The sequence below is a fragment of the Clupea harengus genome, chromosome 10 (genome assembly GCF_900700415.2).
Source record: "Clupea harengus chromosome 10, Ch_v2.0.2, whole genome shotgun sequence".
NCBI lineage: Eukaryota > Metazoa > Chordata > Actinopteri > Clupeiformes > Clupeidae > Clupea > Clupea harengus.
Window position 1 is genome coordinate 7,113,717 of NC_045161.1, and position 23,149 is coordinate 7,136,865.

Below are 23,149 nucleotides of genomic sequence, written 5' to 3' on the forward strand. Positions count from 1 at the left end.
ATTCAAAGTCTACCTTCTCAGCTGTTAGCCACAGTTTATATGGGTCTGCTCTCACAGGGATTTGGAGCTTTTTAATCAAAGTTATGCATCTCTCACCAGTTTATTATTTACTAGTGTAATCGTTTGCTATAAAACACAAATGTTAATGACGTGGGCCTTTAATCATTTATTTATCCACGCATTATTAGGCTTTATGTAAAGGGAGAGAATAACATTCAGAACAGCTCAAACTGAATTTATTGTTTGTTCTAATCCCTGGACCATAGATGCTATCAGTCTCTGTATGGCCACCGGTACCATCCCCATCCCGTGCCGTGTAACTCCGACCTGTTTGCGGTCCGACCGAGTGACCGGTCTTGACTGGGACACTCTCAATGTAAATAATTAGAGGTGGAGTAGGAGGGATGAAGCCCTGCTGTGCAAATAATCAGAGCTCACGCTGGAGCGCTGGACCGGGCTCATGCTTTATTATGGAGGTGGCTCATGGAGGCGGTGGTGCTGCTACAGAATACAGCCAGCCAAGGAGCAGCTTCCTTTCCCAACAGACCCTCCATCTTCTTCTGCTGCTGCTGCTGCTCAGTCAAATAGACAGCCAAGCCAACTGTGGTAAGCAGGGCAATCAGTCCTCCCTCTAAGATCCTAGATCCAACCCTCACAGTTTGTATAATTGTCAGACTTTAACTTTAAACTTTAGTTTGTTGTCTATTTGCCGCCACTAAGTATATGTCTGCAGTATGTATCAGTTCAAGTTCATTTTCTTTATACTACATGAAAGGTATAAAATGGCCAGAACCCCTAGAGTAAGCCTATAGTGATGAAGGACAGGAAAACAAAGCACTTCAATCCACCACTTCAGCCCCTCTCCCCAACATCTGCGTCTCCATGAGGTTTTCATTTAGAGGCCGGTCCCCCGAAAAGGTCAGGATAAACAGATAGAGATGGAGTCCGTGTGGGCCAAAGTGCAAGGTCAATGTCATGGTCCGGAACGGCGTACACCACGTCAAAACAAGGGCGCACCATTCCCTTTCCATTTCACTGTGACCGAGTGCTGTGCACACACCTCAAGGCTTTTGGTGAAACCTGAGCTTAACTCCTGCTCACTCTCTCAGCCCAAACCACCCAGCTCCCAGCTCCCAGCTCCCTGCCCCGGGACCCAGCCTCGGCTCAAAAAGGGGGGGTGGGGGGGGCTCTCTCTGCGGCTCAATCATGGAGCTTTTGTTCTAGAGTCAACAATAAGATCTTCTCATGATCTGAGGCAGATGAGAGGCAAAGCTATGGACTGCATGATGGAGTAACACGCCACGCTTGTTCTGCTGGGCAGAACTCATGTGGGGTGTGAAATATATCCAGTGGGAACCCTAACCTGTAAATGACACCAGTGGTCTTTTGTTTATTGGATCAGGGGGCAGGGCTGAGCCATTAAATATAATGATCGTAATTTAAGTTTTATCTGAAAAAGACATAAGTCAACTCAGGACTTGAAGGCCAAAGCCACTGCAGAGGAAAAATGGATTTGAGTGTTGCCCTCCCACATTAATCTGTATCCGATGAGATGATTTACGACATGGTGACAGGAAGTAAGGTTGCAATTAAAGTCTTCATTTAGGCTTGAGCGAAGCCATGTGTATTCAGCCAAAAAAGGAAAATGATTATGATTCATAAATGCTCCACTGTACAAGTCAGACCAAAAATAAATAAATAAAAAATACAGTCATACAGACTGACTGCCTAGAACTGCAGATGTAAAAAGTGGGATTTTTCTCAGGAGGTTCTTGTCACCTTGGGATGCTGCAGAGGATTAAATGTCAGGACACAAAGATGATCTCACTCCTTCCGTGGTTTATCTCTCCCTTGGCAATATGAAACAGGAAGAGTAGCATAGAGAGCATATGGAGGGAAGGCACGCCTGAGATATGGTAACAGAGGGATAGGGGGCTGGTTAAAACTATACTTTAGACATGAGGTGAGCTGGTAGAACATAATTGAATTGAATGGCGACTGTATGCAGTAAATTCCTGCCGTAACACAGATTCTCCTGAGACAGTCGAAAGTTTTATGTGCTTTTGAAAATGAAAGACGCTGTACATCTGAAAGCTATTAGTCTAGGGGGCTGTAAGCAAGTGGACGAATCCCTCAGTTCTCTTGGATTCCTTCAACATTACTGTTCTCCCTTTCTCTTTTTCCCGCTTTCTTTTTCTTTCTTTTTTTTTAAACAGTTACAAGGACTGTGGAATTTCTGAGTCCTTTTCCAGGAAGTCTTATTGCATGGCCCAATGAGTCCAAAGCTCCACAAACATAACCCCACAGAAAAAAAACATATTCAGCTTTCTTGCTTTCTCTCTCTCTCTCTCTCTCTCATTCTGTCTCTCTATCTCACCCTTTCTGTATGTTTTTAGGAGGCAGTAAAGCATGCACGAGAGGCAACACACAAAAGCGCCCTATCAGAGAGAGAGAGAGAGAGAGAGAGAGAGAGAGAGAGAGAGAGAGAGCGGCGGATCTCACGTGTTTGTTTCCTCCCCGATGCTTTCCGACCGGATCTCGAGACATGTGAGGCTGTCTCCTGCGAACATAAGTGGATCAGTGTGTTTACCGTGTTTTTTTTTATGAGATGACACAGGCTCGTAGCCCGAGTGCGAGTTCTCCTTTTGTCCCCCGATGCGGCCTTTGATGTCCTGCATTCTTCGATCCCTGCATCACCCCATCCAAGCAGCTGGGTGAGGGGGGAGAGCGCGGGTTTAGGTGAGGTTAATGTGTTTAGGGGAGTAAACACTGACGAGGTGTGGACTCTTGATAAGGGCTCTGGGAGCATAAGTACAGCTGTGGCTGGGGTGATGTCAGAAAGGGCCACCAAAAATACCCCCCCCCCCCCCCCCACCTCAGGCTTTAACAGCGCTCCCTGTCGGGAGGAGGTGGAGGAGGTGCAAACAATGGGACAGGTTCACAAAGATAAAGGGAGAAAAAAAGGTGTGTGGTGAAAAAAGATGGGCCTGTTGAAGCCACTTCCTAAAGTTTTCCACTACATGACCCTCACCCCCCCCATCCAGAGGGGAATCATCTGCCCTGGTGGTGAGCTAATGCTCTCCAGTGCTTGACCCCTTGGGGCAGAGGATTTCTCGTAACACATTCGAAATGACTCAGAGAGTGAGAGAGGCGCTTGCAAATTAAAAATGGCTGACATGCTCGCGTTCTTCTTTCCGCCCCATTGGGAAGGTCCTTATTTAATCCTCTGTAGGCCATAAACCACCAGACCACAGGGTTCCGAAGTCACATCTCAGCCAGACCCCACGGTCCTCACCACACTGTCTAGATGATGACACTTCCAAAACCTAACCACAGCCACACCTCGACTGCCTCACACACCACAAGTCAACCGTTCTCCAAAACATGGCCATTTGTTTATATATGTATGCGTGAGCTCTCAGGCCCTGTGGAAAAAAAAAGAAAGAAAAAAGAACTAGAGCAGCATTTCAGGAATCTTTCCTTGACACTGAGGATGCATGTGGGAAACAAAGCCTCCACTAAGAACTTATTTTTTCCATCTCCACCTCACTTTTCATCGCTGATGATTTCATAACCACATATTTGAATGTGCGCCCTCTACAAACACAGACCATATCCTTTTCTCTTTTTTTTTTACCAGCCAAGGTTTCCCAAGTGTCTCAGATCTAGAGACTACAGAGAAAGAGGTGCATATCAGTGGGGTTAGCTTGGATGTATTACTCTGTAAACCACTGGTCAAAACCCTCACATGAATACTGATGGAGAGCTACAGGAGATTGAAAGAACAACAGTCAAAACATTGATAGCGATCACGATCACATTTCAGAGTAACCTTTGCGTGGCACCACTGACACACTGAGAGTGTGAAAGTCAAACCATTAAACTATAACAAGATTCTATATACATCTGACTTTACAACTGGGTCACAATGAGCCAGAATAAACATGAACAACAAAAGCATGATTTGGCCCCTATCACATTTTAAAGTGATCCTTTGTATAGAATAATAGTTTGAAAGTCTAGAGTTTGAAAGGCTGACTGTGAAACTAGGCCATTACGCTTCACATGTTTTACCACTCTGCTTTCTCTCATACATACAGACTTGCCTAAACCTGGATCTGGGTAAGCGACTGTGGGGGGGGGGGGTAATAAACAGCCTGTGGACAGACATCAGACATCATCTGCCCGTCATGTTTGACAGCTAATGTCTTTTTTCCTGCTATGGGCCTGCTGCCGGTGAGCTGAGCTGCGCTGAGGCAGCTGAAGGAGACTCCGCTAATGGGGGACGTGCTCATCATCTGTGCTTCGGGGCCCCAAGGTGGTCTAAACATACTTATGGCACGCCGAGCAGACTGGGCAGGCGATCAAGAATCTGCCCTCCAGCGCACAACACAGAGAATCAAAAGTGACACCCAGGGAAAGAGGGGGGAGGTTGGCTAGGAGGTCTAAAGAAGGCCAGGCCCACATGGGCCCCAACTGTATTCTCATCTGCTTTCTGTATGACTTGTCATCCTCCATACACAAAGAGCGCTGGGAGGGATCCCAGTTTCAACACAAGTCCACAGGGCTGACGGCCCGGTTCGGCTCTCCTCACGTCACGCACATGTGAGATCGGTGCCTTCAGGCGGTAAAGAAGTAACAACAAACAAAACCCGGCGTTTATCAATGTGAATCGCTATCAAAATGACTGTAAACGATTAAAGATTAAAGATTAAAGATGGAGACATCTGATTTGAATGAAATCGGATTGGTATCTCATCATCTGTTTGTATGAAAGGAAGTGTGACTTACCTGTGCACGTATTACTTGATGGGGAACTGGGAGAGACTGGGATGAACATCTGCCCCTTCTCTGGGGGCCTGGTCACGGGAATGTCCCAGCATCTGAGGGGACAGCCACTGTACCCTCAGCGTCCTTAGCCAAGTTAATGGTAGGATGACATGGAGAGCTTTTCCCAGACTCCTGTTGAAAATGTGGTTCTGCTTAGGGGAGGAGGAGGAGGATGAACAAAACTCTTTTTTTTGGGGGGGGGTAGGGGGGATGACAGGATTGGGAAGGGTAGGGGAGTGGAGTGCAGTCAAAAACCTTGCCCCCATCCTGTGCTCCATAACTGCCACTGAGTGTCCCTGGAGGCTTCAGAAACAGATACCTAATCATCTCTATGACCCCATCACATCTGGATGGGGTACTGTAGGAGATGACCACCTGGTCCTTACATTCAATATGCCTATTGAAATTCAGTATGAGCACATGCAAACAGACTATGTCTTTTTGTTTAGAAGTAGAAGGAGCACACGTGTTCTTTAAGGTCTTAACAATGACAGGAATGACCCCTGCGAGGAAATACATTCTACAATTGGTGTAGACTTCGATGTCTGCCGTGAAAGTGGTCATGAAGTGCAAGTAATCCACGACTAAGGATGAGATGGAGGATATTTTTTAGAACTAATGATGCGTTTTCTGTGTTTACAAAACCTGTTGACTGGTCCTATTGTAGCACTCAACAGGGTAGGTACTAACATTTGGGATGTTCTCAGCTGCTCCTGCAATTTACTTCCCAGATGGCCACTCTCCTCAAACAGGGGGCTTTGGGGCAGGGCGTGTGGGGGAGGAAAGCGGTGAAATGTCCTGGATTCGTACAGTGACGTTTTGCAAGCAGATGTGTCGTCTGTCAATTGTGGTATGTTCAGCATTCTTTTGTTCAGACATACCTCATGAACAACACATGTACAATAAATGATATCTGGAGACAGTAAGCAGAACAATGTATGTGTGAGTGTAAATCACTTCTTAAACGTGTCTACTTTTTGAACAGATAATCATTATCATGTGAGCAAATAGTGGTAAGTAGAATGAAGAATGTAGGCATTTCGAATGAACACCCTCCCCTCATACATTTAAGTAATGCATTTACATTATGAGGTTTCACAATGGACATTAAAAAAACTGGCTGGTGTTGTTATCCCCTTAAAATTCTAAGAGACAAAGGAAGATGTATTCTAAGAGACATTCTAGTGCAGATGTAGTCGTAGAGAATTTCACAGGTTAGATTTTTGTCCCCCTACATAATAGACAAGGCATGTGGAATGTAGTGGGTTTGTCCTGCAGTCCGTTAGAAACCCCCCTTTCTCGGTGTCTTAAAAAAAGCACCTCCCCTCTCCCAATCAGAGTCATTCACTAACTTTTCTCTTTTTCTCTCAAGGCTATAGTTCAATTTCCCATTCTGGGCCACATATCCCATTACAAAAAAGGACGCTGGGCTTGTCTACCTCAGGCCACTCCAATCGTTGTAAGGTATTGTGCTAATACTTTGATTATTGATTTCTTTCAAAAGGTTGACATGCACAATGTTAAATGATATTTCGCACGAATCCTGACATTTGTAGTGGTAACGAAAATGACTGTTACTGTAACAATGCACAAGAAACACGGCCGAATGAAATGAAGTGTAGCGCAGTCTAGTGAACTTTTTTTGCTACGTTCAACTGCCGGCTTTTCCCGTCGTCTTCATCGTCGAACGAAACGTTAGGTGATCATAGGAAGCGAAACAATCTTGATTCAAGATAAAGGACTTCTTTAGGTGTCAAGCTTTCTGATTTTCACAATATCTAATGCATTGTTTAGCATAACGATTTGATATTACATAAACCATTTGATGCTGCAGTAAATGTTAATATTTTCTGTGTTCACCTAGAGCAGTCGCGGAGCGTTCTCTGAAAGAGGACAGTAGAAAAGTTCTACAGATATTTCCCCTGAACCGTTACTCGTGAGATATCGAATATCTAACTTGTAGCATCAGAATGTGGCACGCTCTGCTTCTTTCAAAAATGTTCATCCAGATTCAATTGTTTCATATAATTGTGTCCTGGCCACGGCACACTGGTTGACATGAAAACATTTACGCTTGAATGCGACACTAAATGCCACCGGCACGCGGAGGTAATTGATCAGGCATTTTCTTTGTTCGCTCTCTCAATTAGACCCGCCCACATTGATTCCTCCTATAGGCTACAGTATCACTTTTTTTCATTATGGCGACTATGATTTCGTTAGTTTTTGTTCTTCTAATATGTCAATGAATGATTATTCTGTCACTAACCATTTATTTCTAACAAATTCAACAGTGTAATCAAACATGAAAATGCCATGGAAATATAAGCACTTTTAGAAACTTCACTGCTCAAGTTGAAGATCTGACAGCATTGTTGAGAATATATATGGGCGACTCTGTGTTTATCTAAACCCATAGTGGGTGGTAGACTGCCACCGCCTGTGCTTTCTCATTCATCTCCAGTCCGACAGTTTCAGATATTTTTCTTGCCTTTCTCCTAGACACCAATATGTCCTAGTTCTAAAGAAAACACCCAGTCTCAACAAGCTGTTTTTTAACCCCCCTGAAGTTGAAACCCGTTGCGGCCCTTGGTTATAAATCATTTGGGGCACACAATTTAGACTAAAAGCTGAGATTTTATGAGAGAACAAAAAGATTGAAATGGTAATGGCTGTCCTTTCAGCGTATAATATGTTCTAATGGAGTCAGAATAGACTCGTAAAAAACTATGCTTGCTGGTAAGTAATTCGGAATTAATTTGCCTCAAAAACCTGGTGAATAATATGGTTACAAAAAACAAAGGACCCCTTTTATGAATAGTTGGCTCACACATCCCATGTTGTAAGGGAACGCAATTTGGCTGCACAAACATATCAAGATTGTTTTCAAATATGACTGTCTTGAAATGAAATTTTTAGAATTTTTGGTGCATCCTCATTCATCTGCCACTCTGTTTTGCTGGGCAGACGTAGTCATATGGATACATTACAGCTTCCAAATGCCTCCTGCCACTCAGTCTGAAATCTTTTCTTTTTCTCTTCCTTTCCCTTTCCAGCCCCCAACCTGGAGTGCATTGGGACGGAACAGGTCCACTCGGCCACGTGTTGCCAGGGGCAGTCGAGGTGATCTGCGGGGCAGGGTGACATCCGGAGAAACTGAGTGCTAGCGTCTGCAGAGCAGGGCACGTTGAAGAAAGTGAGTCGAGTTGAACGCGCAGCACTGGGGCCAATGGGAGCGTGGAAGCAGGCCAAGCTGGTGCTGGGATGGGCTGCTCTCTTCTGGGCCTCCCTCCAGGCAGCGTACGGCCAAGGCCAGAGCCAAAGCCCGGGCCAGGGGGATGGGGGCTACCAGGCCAGCCGCTTCTCTGGAAAACCTGATGATCCACAGAGCCGCGTGCGCAGGAGAGGCCAGGACACTCTGAGGGGGTGAGTCTGCTGTGTGGTACCTTTCTAGCAAACATCAATACAAACATGAGCCAGCAGCCTTGATCAGTGTCACTGTAATGCCAAGGTAATCCAAACTGCTCACAATGCAAGGAGAACATTTACAGCTATGATTTGAAGCCTTCACAACAAAGTTGATGATATTACAGTGATGTATTATTGCTGGCATGATTACTTACACTGCAAAATGAAGTTTACATCCTTGTAAATCTAGGTGATTATATTGTCATTGTCATTGTGCAATATTTACAATAACTGTCACCGTGGATCAGCTCGCCTGCTGCTAAATGAATAAAGGTAAATGTGAATTCCCATGGTATGAGACATTTTCATTTGAAGTCCTGAAATGGGGGCAATTAGAAGGCTTATTAAATGGAAGTGTTGTGGCTTGTCCATGATTAGGGCCACCACAAAACGAGGTTTTGCCATCAGACTTGAATAGGGGGAGTCCCAAGATTGAAATGCTATTAATACGTCTGGCAGCGTTTGGGCCTGGGCCACACCAGGGCTGGAACAGAGCTACATTGAATACGTCATTGTTCCTTTTAAGAAGATCATGTGCCGTAAAGCAAGCTGAAGAACAGCTTTCCACAGTGCAAAAAAAAATGAAAAAAGAAATACTAGGGATATTCACAGCGTAGGATTGTTTTTACAAATGAGGGAAATGGCAGTGAGTTTATTTTTTAATGACTACACGATGACACCCGTTTGTATACACAGATGATGCAATGCCTCACCAAGTGAATGCAGACCATTTGGGCATGCCATTGCAGTGAGCTAGTTTTATGTGATGGCTCTGCGCTCCAAGGAAACTTTGATGAAGCTGCTGCAGAAAACTGAAGTCAGTCTGGGGGGCTCAGGGGCTCAGGGGCCAGTTGATGTTGGGGAGAAGTTCTTTCCTGTGGCCCCAGCGAAAACCATCCATTCTGCTCGTGAGAAACTCAGGGCGTGCTGGGGTGGGAACGTTTGTCATTGGTGCCGAAAGCATACTGTATATTTTCTAATTTAAGATAAACAAAGGACGTTTTGTCCAGTGTGGTTTTAAATGTCAGAATCAGTTATTCTAATCTGAGTCTCCATCTGGGCCAGTTTCACGCACCCATCCCCCCCCCCCTCCTCCCCTCCTCACTGCAGGAGGAAATGAGGTATTCTGATCGCTCGGGGGACACAACAAGGGACATTTGTTTTAGTAGTGTAGGTGATGAGGCAACAGACGGCGTATGGCCAGGGGGGAAAAAAAAACTTTTTTAATCACATTCGAGGACCTGGGTGACGAAGTGCAGGCACACAAACGAAAGTGATTTCAGAAACAACATTTCCCCCGATTTGCTTGAATGGGGTCAAACAAACAGACCTGTAGAAGAAGTTGCCAGTCAGTTTAATTAACTCAGAGAATACTCGGTCTGCTTAGGCGGGCGGCGCAAGAATGATAACATGTTTTAGGGAACAGCAACCAGCTCAATAGGCCCTTGTGTTTGAATACATGGAGTATGGAATCCAGCAGTCTGGCACTCACGCTAGACCTGTGAGCCATCCGGTCTGTGCTAAATTATATGTCTGGGCAATTGCACTGTATTACTAAAGAAGATAAATATCTGATCTTGTCTGGAAAGCAGAGCACTGCTGCATGGCATCCAGTCAACACCGAAATGTGAAATAATGCCACATATGCGCTGTTCAGAAACTTGGCCAATGCTTGAACAGCCAAGAGGGATCCAGGTCTTGCACAAGTCCACAGATTGTTTTCATCAAACCGTTGCCTTGTCATGGTATTTCAGTGCATAAATCAAGGATGTTTTTTATATTCTGTTACATTGAGATTGTTGGCCAGATTTGATGGCCTTGTTGAAAACGGCACATTGACATAAATGTCAGCAGAGGTTCTCACACATATGCGTCGTCGGGACACTCAAGCCGTTCAGTGGACATGGCTGAATTTATATCTGTGGTATTGACCAAGTGTAATGATGGAGGACGATGTAATTGGACATTGCCTTTCGATTCCACTACAGGCCAGCCGTGTGCGATTTCCCCAGATATTTTAAGACCCCTTTTTCTGCTGTAGGTGATTTTGAGTTGGTCTGATTTATTGGCGCTCACAGCGAAATGCAATTTGGCCCCGAACACTGGAGATATCTGATCATGTTGTGGTTTCGGAGCCTCTAAATTATGCTGGAAAACCTGGGAGACTCTTGTAAACTGGTGGGCCTTGACTGAGAATCAGTTTCATGGCACCTGTCCACCCATGCCCAGCTTGAAAAAAAACAACTGTGGTGCAGAATAATGTGGGCTCTTGGATCTGGCTCCGAGGGTCAGCGGTGAGCTCAGGGGAGATGTTTTTTGGACGGTTCGCTCGCTGGGCGCCAATCCTCAGAGCGGAGGATCATATTCAGCCTCTCAAGTTTCTTCCAGAGCGGTGTCAGCTCCTCTCCATGGAGCTAGACGGGGAATCTCCAGGGGCTCCCCAGAGGTCCCTGTTCCCCCTATCAGACTTATAGACCAAAGGTCCCGGCAGGCTGAATCTCCATAAACATCCAGCGGCTAGTATTTCCTGTTAGAAATGCGAAAGGCTGAGAAATCTGAAATAAACATTTAGGATGTAAGGATTGCCAGGTCTTTGTCTTTTTATATGGCAGGGCTAAATATATATTGTGAAACCGAAAGGGCTCAGATTTTTGCAGCATATGGTCTGTCTGTGCGAGAATGCAAATAAAGGCTCCAGTATGTCCAACATGAAGAAATCCATTGTTTATCTGATTGCGCAATTTATGTTTGAAGTTTTACGACACATTTTGTTTTCTTGTTAATCACTGACATCATAAGTTGATCCATAAATCTTGTGTGCCCAATAAAAAAAAGTCTTGGCAGAGAGACAAGACAATCCCACTGGGGCCCAAACTATAGCTCGGATCACAAGGTAGACCCCCCTTTCCGACTCCCACTCCCTCAAAAGAGAGAGAGGGGGGGGGGGGGTGAAAGACCCGTCTAGACAACTATGAGCTCAGAGTTCAAGGCAGTCAGAGGGTTGAAACTGGCCAAGTTGGATATAAAAAAGGCTTGAGGAGATTTGGAGACTTAAACCACCTTATCCCATTAACGTCACACTTGATAAAACAGTGGGCTCATTTTGTGCAGGCTGAATTCGGTCCAAAAAATTTCACTAACTAGGGTCAGATGCCGGAGAGGTAACCCCTGACCCCAAACAGCGGTAGCAGAGCCAGAGCAAGAAGCCTTCTAGTACAAGCGTCTTCTCATTGATGAATGGTTTTTGTAATGACCTGTCGCTAGTCTTTTTGACTCCATCGAGGGTTTGTACAAAGCCTCAGTAGATCCTGCTAATTTCTTTCCCTAAGGTTTCACGCTCAAGCCTCTGGTCCTGGCATTTTCTGTCTACCGAAATGAAGCAGGTCAAGGCGTTTTTTCACTATGGTGTGTGATATCCTCAAAGGCCCTCGGTTCTTGATAGAGATCAGTCATTCGCCTTCATTGATGTTTCACATTTTGACAAGTTGTAAAACTTTTGTATTGGTTCGCAATCCTAAGGTGACACTAGGCCTGTCAGTTGTAAAAACTGGTGTATTTTGGTGTGTTTACCTTGACTTTAGTCTTTTTTGACGTCTGTTCCTCTCTTGTGACACACTCTTTCCTGTATTATCTAAAGGAATGAGACCTTTAAGACTTAACATCAAAGTGCCATGATAAAACTGAACTAATCCTTTTTAAAATGGAGACACGAAGGGCTGCACTTGAGTTTCAATTTAAAGAGAAATCCCATCCATCAAATTAATCCCAGCCCACTCATAAGGACAGCAGTCAAATCCCAAGGACAGAGGAGGCATCAAAAAACCAGGCTCAACACGAGGTCATCCCAGAAACCCAAAGAGCATGAATGCATCCAGATTTCAATGTGGGGATCATATGGGGAGGATTGCCTGTGAAGAGCAGTTTTCAGAAGCCCATTAATCTACTCTTTTTAGCCCCAGCACGCAAAGTTGTGTTGTGGTGCTCATTCATTCTCTTGTTTCAGGCCATCATTTTTCAAGCCCACTAGTTTGCTTGCTTGTTCACTCTCTCTGTGTGAGAGAGAAAAAAAAGAGCTGGCCTCCGCGGGCTTTCGACACTTGTTGCTCGCGCTCCATGATGCTCTGGTCTCGTTTCCCCTCTTTTGTTCTCCCCTCTTCCCTCCTGCTCCTCCTCACCCCTCTCCTCCCCCTCTTCGTCTCCCTCCCTCCATCTTGCCTTTTTCCACCTCTGGAGTGACAAGCATCTGGTTATGTGGTTTTAGAGTCTATCATAAGATGCAATGCACAGCTGTCCCATCCCAGGTGACAGTAACTGGTAACATTTTCTTCACTTGTTTTCATCTGAAAGCATTCCCTGTCTTGGACCGGGGAACTAGACACCCCTGTGGTCCTTGGCTGGTTGATTGACTGGGCATAAGCAGGCGATGATGGAAATAAAGTCATCTGTAGTTTTAAAGGCGATGGTTGATTATCGCATTTCATGCTCAATCTTGTTGTCATGCATCATATGCTCATGTGGAGCTGGAGGTGAAATGAGAAAAACAGCATTGAGGAGAGTAGAAGAGCACATGACATGGACCACTAAACCAAGACAGCTAATCCGAATTACATTCGATTCCGAACATGTCTCGGGGGCTGCCAAGGAATTCCAGGACAGCGGTGTTATGCTTAAACCAGAGGCCATTTCGAAATTATGCTGGGAAACACAGGTGAAGTGCAGGGACATAAACCTCCAGTCGGTGATGACTCTTACATGTGGCGTGGGGTGGGGGGTGGGGTTAGGCCAGCTCCCTTCTTTACTGAACCATCTCCACCGAGAGGAAGCTGAGAAGGGCTGATTCAAAGAGAAAACTGTGGAAAAAGGGTTCAGGAAGGAATTCCATATCCATCCCATGGGTTTAGAAACATAGCAATATAAAAACAAACGGGGTATCTTTTTTTTGTGCGTGTGTGTTGTCCTTGGAGGCCTCAGATCAACATTAGCCATATTTACATCAAAAGCAGCATCAAGAGGCCAGGCTCTATGAGATCCTAAATAACCCCATTCCTTATGTGTGCTTATGAAAGGGATCTGTGTAAATGATATTTGGCCTCTCGGCATTGACCGTGTTTGTTTTTTCTGCTTTTTTCTATTAGGCCCAATGTGTGTGGCTCACGTTTTCATTCCTATTGTTGCCCTGGGTGGAAAACCCTCCCTGGAGGAAACCAGTGCATTGTCCGTAAGTACCCCCCCCCCCCCCCCCCCCCTAATGACTGTGAGAAAGGAGAGTGAGAGTGAGAGAGGAAGTCAGACATCATTAACATACATTATGCCCTGTGTTCAGTGTAAACGCCTGTGTTCAGTGTAAACGAGTTGGACAATTGAACAGTTAAGATCTGTATCTTGTTATACTTTCTCAGTCACGGTGTAAATGTAAAGAAATCTGTGCCAAAATACACTGGTTATTACCTAAAATAATTTGTGTATTTTTGTATTTCAAGTATTTCTGAAATCATTGTGTGAATGACAGAATGGTATAAAATAAAGCTATCTTTAGATGCATACAAAGTTTTTTTTTATGGCACCACTTGTAATGCCGGTATGGCGGGCGTGTCTTTTTAATGATCATTTAGCCCAACCTTTTATGATTCTGAAGGATGACCTCTCTAAAGGACCCCTGAAGAACTTTTCCCTTCCTTTAAGACCGCTTAAACAGCCCTGTGAGAGAGAAAGCCATATTTAATGCCACGCCTCACTCCTCCTTTGACCCTGCGCTGACTCTCTGCCTCACTGTTTCCAGCCATCTGCAGGAACTCCTGTGGCGACGGCTTCTGCTCCAGGCCCAACATGTGCACCTGTTCCACCGGACACCTAGCTCCCAGCTGTGGGGCAGGTGCTGGAGGTGGTGGAGGTGAGCTCCCATGTCCCTTTGACCCACATAAAGCCCACTCTGTGGCTGTTTGCAAGATGTTATGCATTGCATGTACAAAATCAACGTATTGTTAATATATTATTGCAGTCATAGAAAACATAACCATGGTGAGAGGGTACAGAGTACACATATAAACAATCAAATGTTGCATTTAGCTATTCAGTCATGTTTTTTCTAAAACCTTACTGACCCAGAAACATGTTGCTGGCGTCTGGTAGTCCACGCTCCCCGGAAGGCGAGGTCGTCGTGACGCAGATCTATGGTGCCGAGTCTGCTTTGCCATTTGAGCTGCAGTTAAGGGGAACACTAAATCAGAAGAGATTGCTCATGGCCACTGGTGTTCATGTTGTACATTTCCTTTGGTCGAGGGCTTGGCCTGCCTGGCCCCCGAGGCCTGCTGTTTAGTTTATGGCTTAATGGGCAGTCTGCGCAGGTATGGTGTTCTCCCCGCTGGGCTCAGGCTGCGCTGTCAGTCTTCAAGACAGAACAAAAGAATTATGGTAGAGAGAGAGAGAGAAAGAAAGAAAGAAAGAGAGAGTCCAAGACCTCTTTGCTTGACCTGGAAGTGTAGAGCATGATCCTGCGTCTGCTGACTGTTTGGACATCCTATTGGGCCTTGACGCCAGCTTTAATGTGCCGAGAAAGCATCTCCTAAACCCTGGAAGTCAAAGAAGCTGTTTATTCCCCAGGTCTCCCCAGACATGCTTGCCTGTGCCTAAATGCTAGGAATGCTGGGAGCCAACCTGGCCTCTGAGTGGCCCTTGCCAAAGCTATACAAAACTGATGGTCACACTTACTTTCTCCGTGTTTTTATAGTGGACAGTTGGCGGGTCTCTCAGAGACTATCTCCTCCCCAGGCATCTCACTTAGTGGCCTGCTTTTTCCAAAACGTTTAGACTGGCTTTACAGTACCTGGAGAAATGGAAAGTTGGATTGATTTTTGTTTGTCTGGAACGCGATGCCTTTGCTTGGGAGAAGGAATGTTTCTTGTTTCGAATTTGTCCCTGTAGTGCTATGATTTAAAAAAACATTTTTTTTAACTCTCCCTGCCTCCACGAGTGGTCGGTGTAAGCTCTTTGCATGCCTCCGAGGTGAAGTCAGAGGCAGGTAGTGTAACGTACACCAAAAAAACACTGACAGGAGATGTCACTTCCGTGACCCAATCTTTGGGTTCCTAAGGAGCTCCAAACAGGCCTCCTGCATCGATTTACTGTGCAGTTAGGGCCGCTGGACTTTTACTTGCCTACTTGACAACCCCTGGAAGACCATTCACGCAGATTAATAATAGCATTTTAGCGTCCACCATGTCAACTGCAGTGGTCGCACGGAACGCTGCAATGTTTATGGCCTTGCTACAAATCTGTAATTACTCTATAAATCATAAGCGGCTCAGTGGCTGTCATAATTTAAGCCCTAAAGCATAGCGGTGGTACCTTAAGGGAAAAAAGCGACCCAAGCCCTCTTGCTCCTGCTTCACCATAATTACAGCCTGCCTACCATGGGCATGTGCTCCCTCCGCCGAAACAGATGTGGGTAAACAGACAGCGTTCAGGTTGAGTTGCTGGAGGGAAGATGAGTGCAAAGGGAGCAAAGTAACCTGCATAACATTGGCACGGAGCTACTTGTTTGTGTGTCGAAATGATGGTGTAACTTTCGAGCAATGCAACGAGGCTCTGGGTCTCCTAGCGTAGACATGCTAGCAATATACTCATCGTCCCCGAGGCTGGACCATATGCCTCTCATAGTGCTGAAACTGCGATAAAAAGGTCAGCCTTAAAACAGGATGCCTATAACAGTGCTGTGGTAAAACCATATACGTCACCAGTACCATCTAGGGAGGCCTTGTCCTCGTATCTGGCTTTGTACATGGAAAAAAAAAATGAATTAACATCTGGTTGTGCAAAGTATCAAATTACAGTTAAAGAGTATGACTCATAGTATATCAGCACATGAGGTCCCTGTCCACAGAGTAGGATGGTGGCATGTCATGGCTCTTGTGGCTGAGGTATGCATCACAGCCCAGGGCCCATAAAGAGGGTTCTGTGTTCTCAGGCACACGTATGTTTCCTGCTCTGCCATAAAAGCAGACAGATGTGACTGGCGCGCACACACACACACACACACACACACACACACACACACACAGTGGGGTCATTGTGGCTGCTGCGAGCCAGCAGGAGAGACCCCCATCTCTTCTTCTTTCTTTCTTTCTTTCTTTTTTTAAAAGTGTGTCCTTTTTTTGTGCACGTGTGGCGCTGCGTTGTGCAGTGCAGGTCAGGGAGCTGAACCGTTTCCCCTCCTGCAGCGGAGCTGTCAGCGGGTCTAGCCAGTGAGATCATCGCTCTTCCGTCCATCGAAGAGAAAACACGCTCTCGCCGAAAAGGCAGCCTGAAACACAAAACTAAACATGCAGAGAAAGAGCCATGTTTAATGTCCTGCCAAACTCTCTCTCTCTCTCTCTCTTTCTCTCGCTCGTTTGCTTTTAGAGGCCCAACATTTTTTCAAGAAGAAAAATGGAAAATGTGATTAATCTACAGCAGATTTAATTTCCTTTGATGAACATTTGATACAATTTAAGCGAAAGACAGGGGTGAAGTCCATCAAAGAAATACGATGTTTTAGTCCTCTGTTAGCCAAAGAGAAACTTTCCCCCAACTTTTGTATGTTCTATGGCTCGGTGCCCTACACTAGGCACTCGAAAACAAGCCTTCAACTGATGGTGTGCTGTGAACACACAGGCAATCAGAAACCAGCAAAATAGTCCCTTAAACCGATGGTTTCCTGGAACAAATAGATAAGGGTAATTCACAGTTACTCACATATTGAGCATTACACACAGTTACACGGAACAAGGACTTGAGGATGAACTTCCAGCAAGTCTAGTCACATCCCTGCACCGCTCTCTAATTCCCGTAGCATGTTGAAAAGATTTAAGACAGCGGCGAATGGAGGGTATTCCAAGGTCCTGGGCGTCATTTCAACCCTATCCAGCAATCTGGCTCTTCTGACTGAGTTTCTGCCAGGTGTAATTAGATCACTCATGAAGTGAGCATTTAAGAGCGTGGAAAAGCCTCCCCATATACACACATTAGGAGTGAGATTGTGGGTGGTTTTGGCAGATAGAGTTAGTGGCATGGGGGTGGCATTGGGTTTCTAGTGTGTGTGTGTGTGTGTGTGTGTGCGCGCTAGTGTGTTTGTGTGTGTGTGTGTGTGTGGTTTAGGGTTGTTCTAAATCTCACCAGACAGGAAACATTCTTGGCTATAGGACACATGTGGTTGGCCTCCTGTGCTAGTACATGTGTCGTGCTAGTGTGTGTGTGTGTCTGTGAGTGTGTGTGCAATGTTTATTGTATCTAGGTGAGCATGTGTGTGTGTGTGTAGCTTGTTCTGTCTGTGTGTAGCGCTGAACCTGTCCGTCTCCCCCACACAGTGCAGTCCTGTAATGTCAGGTGTATGAACGGAGGCAGCTGCCAAGAGGATTCCTGTTCATGTCAGAAGGGCTTCACAGGCATGCACTGTGGACAGCGTAAGTACTCCCCCCCCCCCCCAACTCTTACCACACACACACACACACACACACACACACACACACACATACACACACATATACACACACACACGCTTAGCTTAGTCATCACTCGTTCTCAGCAGATGCTGCTTGTGAGAGGGGAGATGTGAGTGAACAGCTCCAGTCTGTGCTCATATGAAAAATGAGGCCATCTAGAATGCTTAAGGATACTTTGGCCTGCCTGCACAGAGGAGTCCTTCCAGGTCGTACTTAGACACTTACGATGAAGAGCACCCCATGGGATCCCGTTGTGGATGCTTTGGCTAGCAGTTTTAGCATTTTTAGAACTAGATCTGTCAGAATAACTGAACTGTCAGATGCTAACAAAGGATAGTACATGTAGAAAAGGTTCATTTTAGAAAAAAATGAGGTTTTTTTAAGTTATTTGTTTTCTCAAATCCTGCTCTGCTCTGATCACAGCTGTCTGTGAGACTGGCTGTCAGAACGGAGGGCGATGCATCGGCCCCAACAGATGTGCTTGCGTCTATGGTTTCACTGGTCCCCAGTGCGAAAGAGGTAAGACTTATTCCTTCTTATTACCTTTTATTTGTCTTGATTATGGTATATGGAGTCTGCTAATTGTGCAATACAGAATTGCAATACTGACCTACTGTGTGTATATGCACACAGGCAACTAACACTGGGATGTTGGCAATAGGGTCCAAAACCACTCCATACTTTCATTTGTAATGTTATTATAGGACCCATCATGCAGAGGGTATTTTTCTCCTCTTTGTGCAGCAGTGTAATCAGTTTAAAATGAAATACTCTGACAGGGGTAAAGTGCCTGGCTGAGAAACTGGACACTGGGGCTGAATGTGTGAGAATAAGCAGAGCTTTCAACAGGCCTGGGTTTAGATTAGGCCTCGAGAGGGAGAGAGGGAGAGAGGGAGAGAGAGAGAGAGAGAGAGAGAGAGAGAGAGAGAGAGAGAGAGAGAGAGAGAGAGAGAGAGGAGGGAAAGAGAGTTGGAGGTTAAGAGAGAGCAAACGAGAAGGTTTGACCCTTTTCCCTTACCTAACCCTCATCTCTCCTGCTCTTCGAAATCTGCCCCACCACCCACTCTCTCCAAGTCCCCCCTCACACACACACCCCATGCAACTCTGGTCTTGTTTTCTTCGAAAACACAACACCGCTGGGGGAGAGGGACTGGGAGACATCTGGCAATAAATAAAACTCCCTCAGAATGACAGAGGAGCGTTTCTTTGTGGAGCTGCGGACATTTCCTGATGAGGAGTGGAGCTCAGAGTGGAGCAGAGCAGCGATCGGAGAGGAGAGGAGAGGAGAGGAGAGGAGAGGAGGAGAGCGGGGCGAAGGCAAAGGCGGGGTGGCCGGGAGGGTAAAAATGGACTCCGCAGCTGTGTACACAGAGCCAGGCCCAGGCTAGCACAAACAGTCTGGTCTCCGCGCTAAGAGTCGGGTCTGCGCTGGCCACCGGACCCCACCAGCCTCCACCCACCCCCCTTCCTGTTCCCTCTCCAGTGCCCAAGAAACACAGCTCAGGGTTGGGGGTCCGGGTGGATGGGGGGGGGGGCAATGGTGGATTTACCTCCCTGCCCCCCTTGTCTGGGGAAAGCAATAAAAATGCCTCTCCAAAGATCCCCACAATGCTTTACGCTGCATTTGTCGAACCAGGGAGGATGGCTGGTGTTAAACATCATAAAGAGGCATCACTCAGTGAGAAGGCCCGTGACCCATAAAGCACAGGCACCTCAGTTGGGTCTTTTGTTTAGTTTAACCTCTAGGGAACAAAACTGCTGCATCCAGCACTGAGGTCCCAGAGCTCTTTAGTGTCAGGAGTGTGTTAGCGCAACACATTACATGACTCCGGAGGCAGTCGCAGACCCTTACGGCATCAACTGGGGTAAAGAAGCCATGGGAAAAAGCTAAGATTTAGGTCTATGTGTCCACTGTCTCATGTCTCATGAACAAGGAATGGCTCGAAGATCCAGCAAACGCTGGCCAAACCAATTTTCCGGGTTAGTAGTAACAAAGTCATGCGTGAGAGCTCTGGCAACAATGGCCACACTGAGGTGATGGAAATAGGGGAATGCTGCTATTTCGGTCTCATTCTGTGAAAATGAATTCTCTGGTGGAAGGGTGGGATTGGCAGGGAGACGTTTGTGCTTTTCTCTCTCAGCCGTCCTCCACTCTCCTTAGCAGCTCATCCTGTTTGGGGGATTTATCCATCGTGTGATTGTCCAATTCTGACATGTTGAGTATAGATTTAAACAGCACCGACATCATGATTTGTTCTCTAAAGCTACAGTTTGACTGTGTTTTGGTACATTTGCCCATTAAGTGGATTTAGAAGTGAAACTGAAGTTTGGCATTTTAATGAACTGAAAAAAATGGAGAGAAAGCAAAATGCACGGGGAGTACTGATATTTGGGCTACTTTCCATACAACATACTGGAGCGAACATAAAGGGTTAAAAATACAGTGTGCTCTCTGCAGGACTGTTAAGTTCATTTTCTGAGCAGACATGTGCGCTCTGCATAATTGTCCTCAGTGGTTTCCAGCTGAGGAAAAGTTGCCTATTAATTTAGCAGGCAAAGGTCTCCAGTGCCAACTCTGCACGTGACCCAGTGCATTATCTGACTCATTTCCACGACTCTCTAAATGTACCAAAGCAAACTTGTTGGAAAGGGGGTAAACAGGATGATTAGCATTTGCACGGCGCTGTGAAAGTGTTTCGACAGTAGGGTCTCTTCTCTGTCGGGAGACACGTGATTTACTGGACACTGTCCCGTCGATGCAAAACGCAGAGCCGTTGAAAAGGAAGCAAGAATGGTTGGCACCCGGCCTGGAGGAGCCTGTGAGGACCGGCTGGACGACAGATGGATGGGGAGGTGGGGAGAGGAGAGGGGTATTTACTGTAACTGCTATCTGAAATGACTGTAGGTCACAAAGAGCTCGGAGCTTTTCCATTCAGGAAATATCAAACCTCTTGAAAGGAAAGCCGGGGTGTCTAATATTTGCCCTTACAGTCAGGAGAGCACTTTGACCTTTTTTAACAAGGTGCTTGAGTCACTGAGATTACATCTGTCCTCGGTGTTTCTTAATGCTTATTGCAAGCTGATTTATCGCTTATAGTTTGGCTCGCAGCAGAGCGGTTTTCCCCGTCATTGACTATAGCTTAAATATGGGTTAGACTCGCCCTCTCCCCTTGCTGATAATTCATCTCAGTTCTGGTCTGTTTCCTCAAAGGAAGAGCATTCCAGACAAGATTAGCCTCACTCTATCATTGTGCTGATTTTTCATCGTCTTCTTGGAAAACAGTCCTCACAATAGCAACACGTCGCGTTTGGCCGCTGTGATATCATGCGGACAAAGACTTGCCAACTCACTTAGCCTACTTTCCTTGTGTGAGAGAGCACAATACATTTTTTTCAGAGGGAAAATGGTTTGTCGATGGGAGCACTTGCTTGTCCCGACATCCAATTTCGTATTTTCTCACGAGAAGTTTAGTGGCTAGAAGACTACAGTACTTTGCCGAGCAGTCAGCTGAAATAAGTCAAATACATTAGTTATAATGTAACAGCACATGAATGCCCAACGTGAAATGGGTAAGCCACATCCTTCACACCCCAGGCTTTTCTATTTGTGAGTGTCATTATCGGGCAGTTGCCTGTCACCTTCCAAACCAAGGGGCCCTAGCTCTATATGCGATGTGTTATTCAGTACATTAAAAGTGATCTGTGATGGCTCCAGTCTTTTGTTTGGCCCCTCTTGTGCGGTGCGGTGGTGTGTTTTCCCTTCGGTGTGCGCACACAGACGGTCCTTGCTGAACTTGGCTCTCTGGGATAGAGCAAGTCTGCAAGCCTCCCGGCTCCTGAATGATTTGGCCGAGGCTTCGGTCCGATGCTAGAGTTGCAGGGTTCCTCCGCACATCAAAGGGGGCTGATGGGGGCAGGCTGGAGCGACTCCCAAAAACGCTCTCCTGCAGTAGAGCTTTCTCACCGATTCCTTTCGCATGAACGACTTCCTCCGCCCTCCTCCAGGCCAAGCTCATATCAGCAATTAAGGTGAAAAATGAAGAGAGAGAGGGAGGGAGAGAGAAAGAAAGAAGAGAAGAGTGATTGCACAGCTTTGCTTTTGTTGTTCTGCCCTGATTATGGTTGAGTTTTTGTTGCTCAAAAAAAATCACCCCATTGAAGATATAATGGATGAGAAATAATGACCTGTCTGACATTCTACAAGATTGTCTTAGCTTGTATGAATGGAACCACTGAGAGTGTGAAGGGAGCCGCGGTATGGAGGAATAAAAAGGACTGGCGCAAACCAGACATGGGGACTTGGATGGACACATCTGGGCTTGAGGTCTCTCCTTCTCCTCGGTCCCGAACAGACATGATTAATCAATCCCAGATGTGTATAGGATGTATGCTGCGGGTTGCCGAGGCTTGGAGGGGACTCGCATTCCACAGCTCAAATTGTCCACAAAGAATTGTCAGGTCAGGGGTGCACGGAGGAGAGGAGTGGAAAGGGGGACTGTAGCAGGGAGAAGGACAGAGGGGCGTCATTCCCTCTGCATTCTGTACTTGTCTGACCTACTTTCTTTCCCTGGTCTATTTTTTCTTCTGGGATGGGTGTAATCTACCTCTCATTCCCACGAAGTGATAATAAAACGCCACTACATGAAAGACATGGCTGTTCATCTCCTTTAGGCCAGGGCGTGCAAATCGTTTCCCATGGCAGTATTTCATTGCTGGAGTTGGCAAGGCATGCAGTTTGATGTAGTCCATATTAATAAAGCTATATTGCACTTGGCAGCGCTATTGCAGTTAATTAGACTTCAATCACACAGCCGGACGCCATTAGCCCTCTGAGTTGTATTATGTGTGATTGACTGGCTCTTCTACTGCTTGAATGGCCTCAGCATGAGGTCATTGTGTTTGATTTGTGAAGTGCGCTTAACGAGATTAAGTCATATTTACGGACAAATAGAACAGCAAGGTGGTCACTGAGGTAGAACCTGCTAGAGACACTATGTCCCATTATTTTTTATTTCCACATGCATTCTCGTTCTGTCAAAATAGTGATGATACTTCCACTACAGTGTATTCGACTTGAGGAATGAGTATGGCTCGGTAAGGAGAACCAGAAAGTAGAGGGTGCTTCATGGGAAAGCTCGTTATTGATGGCGACTTGCAAACAGGCTCCGATTATAGAGTTATCCTATTAGACAGACAAGAAGTTAATCCACTGTCCAAGCATTTCCAGACCAAAGTTCAAACTTGGAATGCATATCAGCAAACAGCGAAGGAATGTGATCACAAAAAGTTATAGCAACAGGAACTCCCCCTCTGTGTCCTGCTGGGGCTATTTGAGGCACGTAAATTATAGTGGGGGTTTGTCCAATTATTTTATA

At 45.9% G+C, this 23,149-nt stretch overlaps 1 protein-coding gene across 2 annotated transcripts in view; it reads left to right on the forward strand.

The window, feature by feature from the left end:
* The first annotated feature begins 6,183 nt into the window (after positions 1–6,183).
* fbn2b (fibrillin 2b) overlaps positions 6,184–23,149 on the forward strand; it is a 56,672-nt gene continuing 39,706 nt past the window's right edge. Inside the window, exons 1-6 of one of the 2 annotated variants that reach the window (XM_031575160.2) lie at positions 6,184–6,294; positions 7,887–8,256; positions 13,434–13,516; positions 14,078–14,188; positions 17,640–17,735; positions 18,198–18,293. In XM_031575160.2, the coding sequence (XP_031431020.1) occupies positions 8,060–8,256; positions 13,434–13,516; positions 14,078–14,188; positions 17,640–17,735; positions 18,198–18,293 (583 nt within the window). In that variant the 5' untranslated portion in view covers positions 6,184–6,294; positions 7,887–8,059. The remainder of the gene's footprint in view (positions 6,295–7,886; positions 8,257–13,433; positions 13,517–14,077; positions 14,189–17,639; positions 17,736–18,197; positions 18,294–23,149) is intronic. The other variant, XM_031575161.2, reaches the window with a different exon arrangement.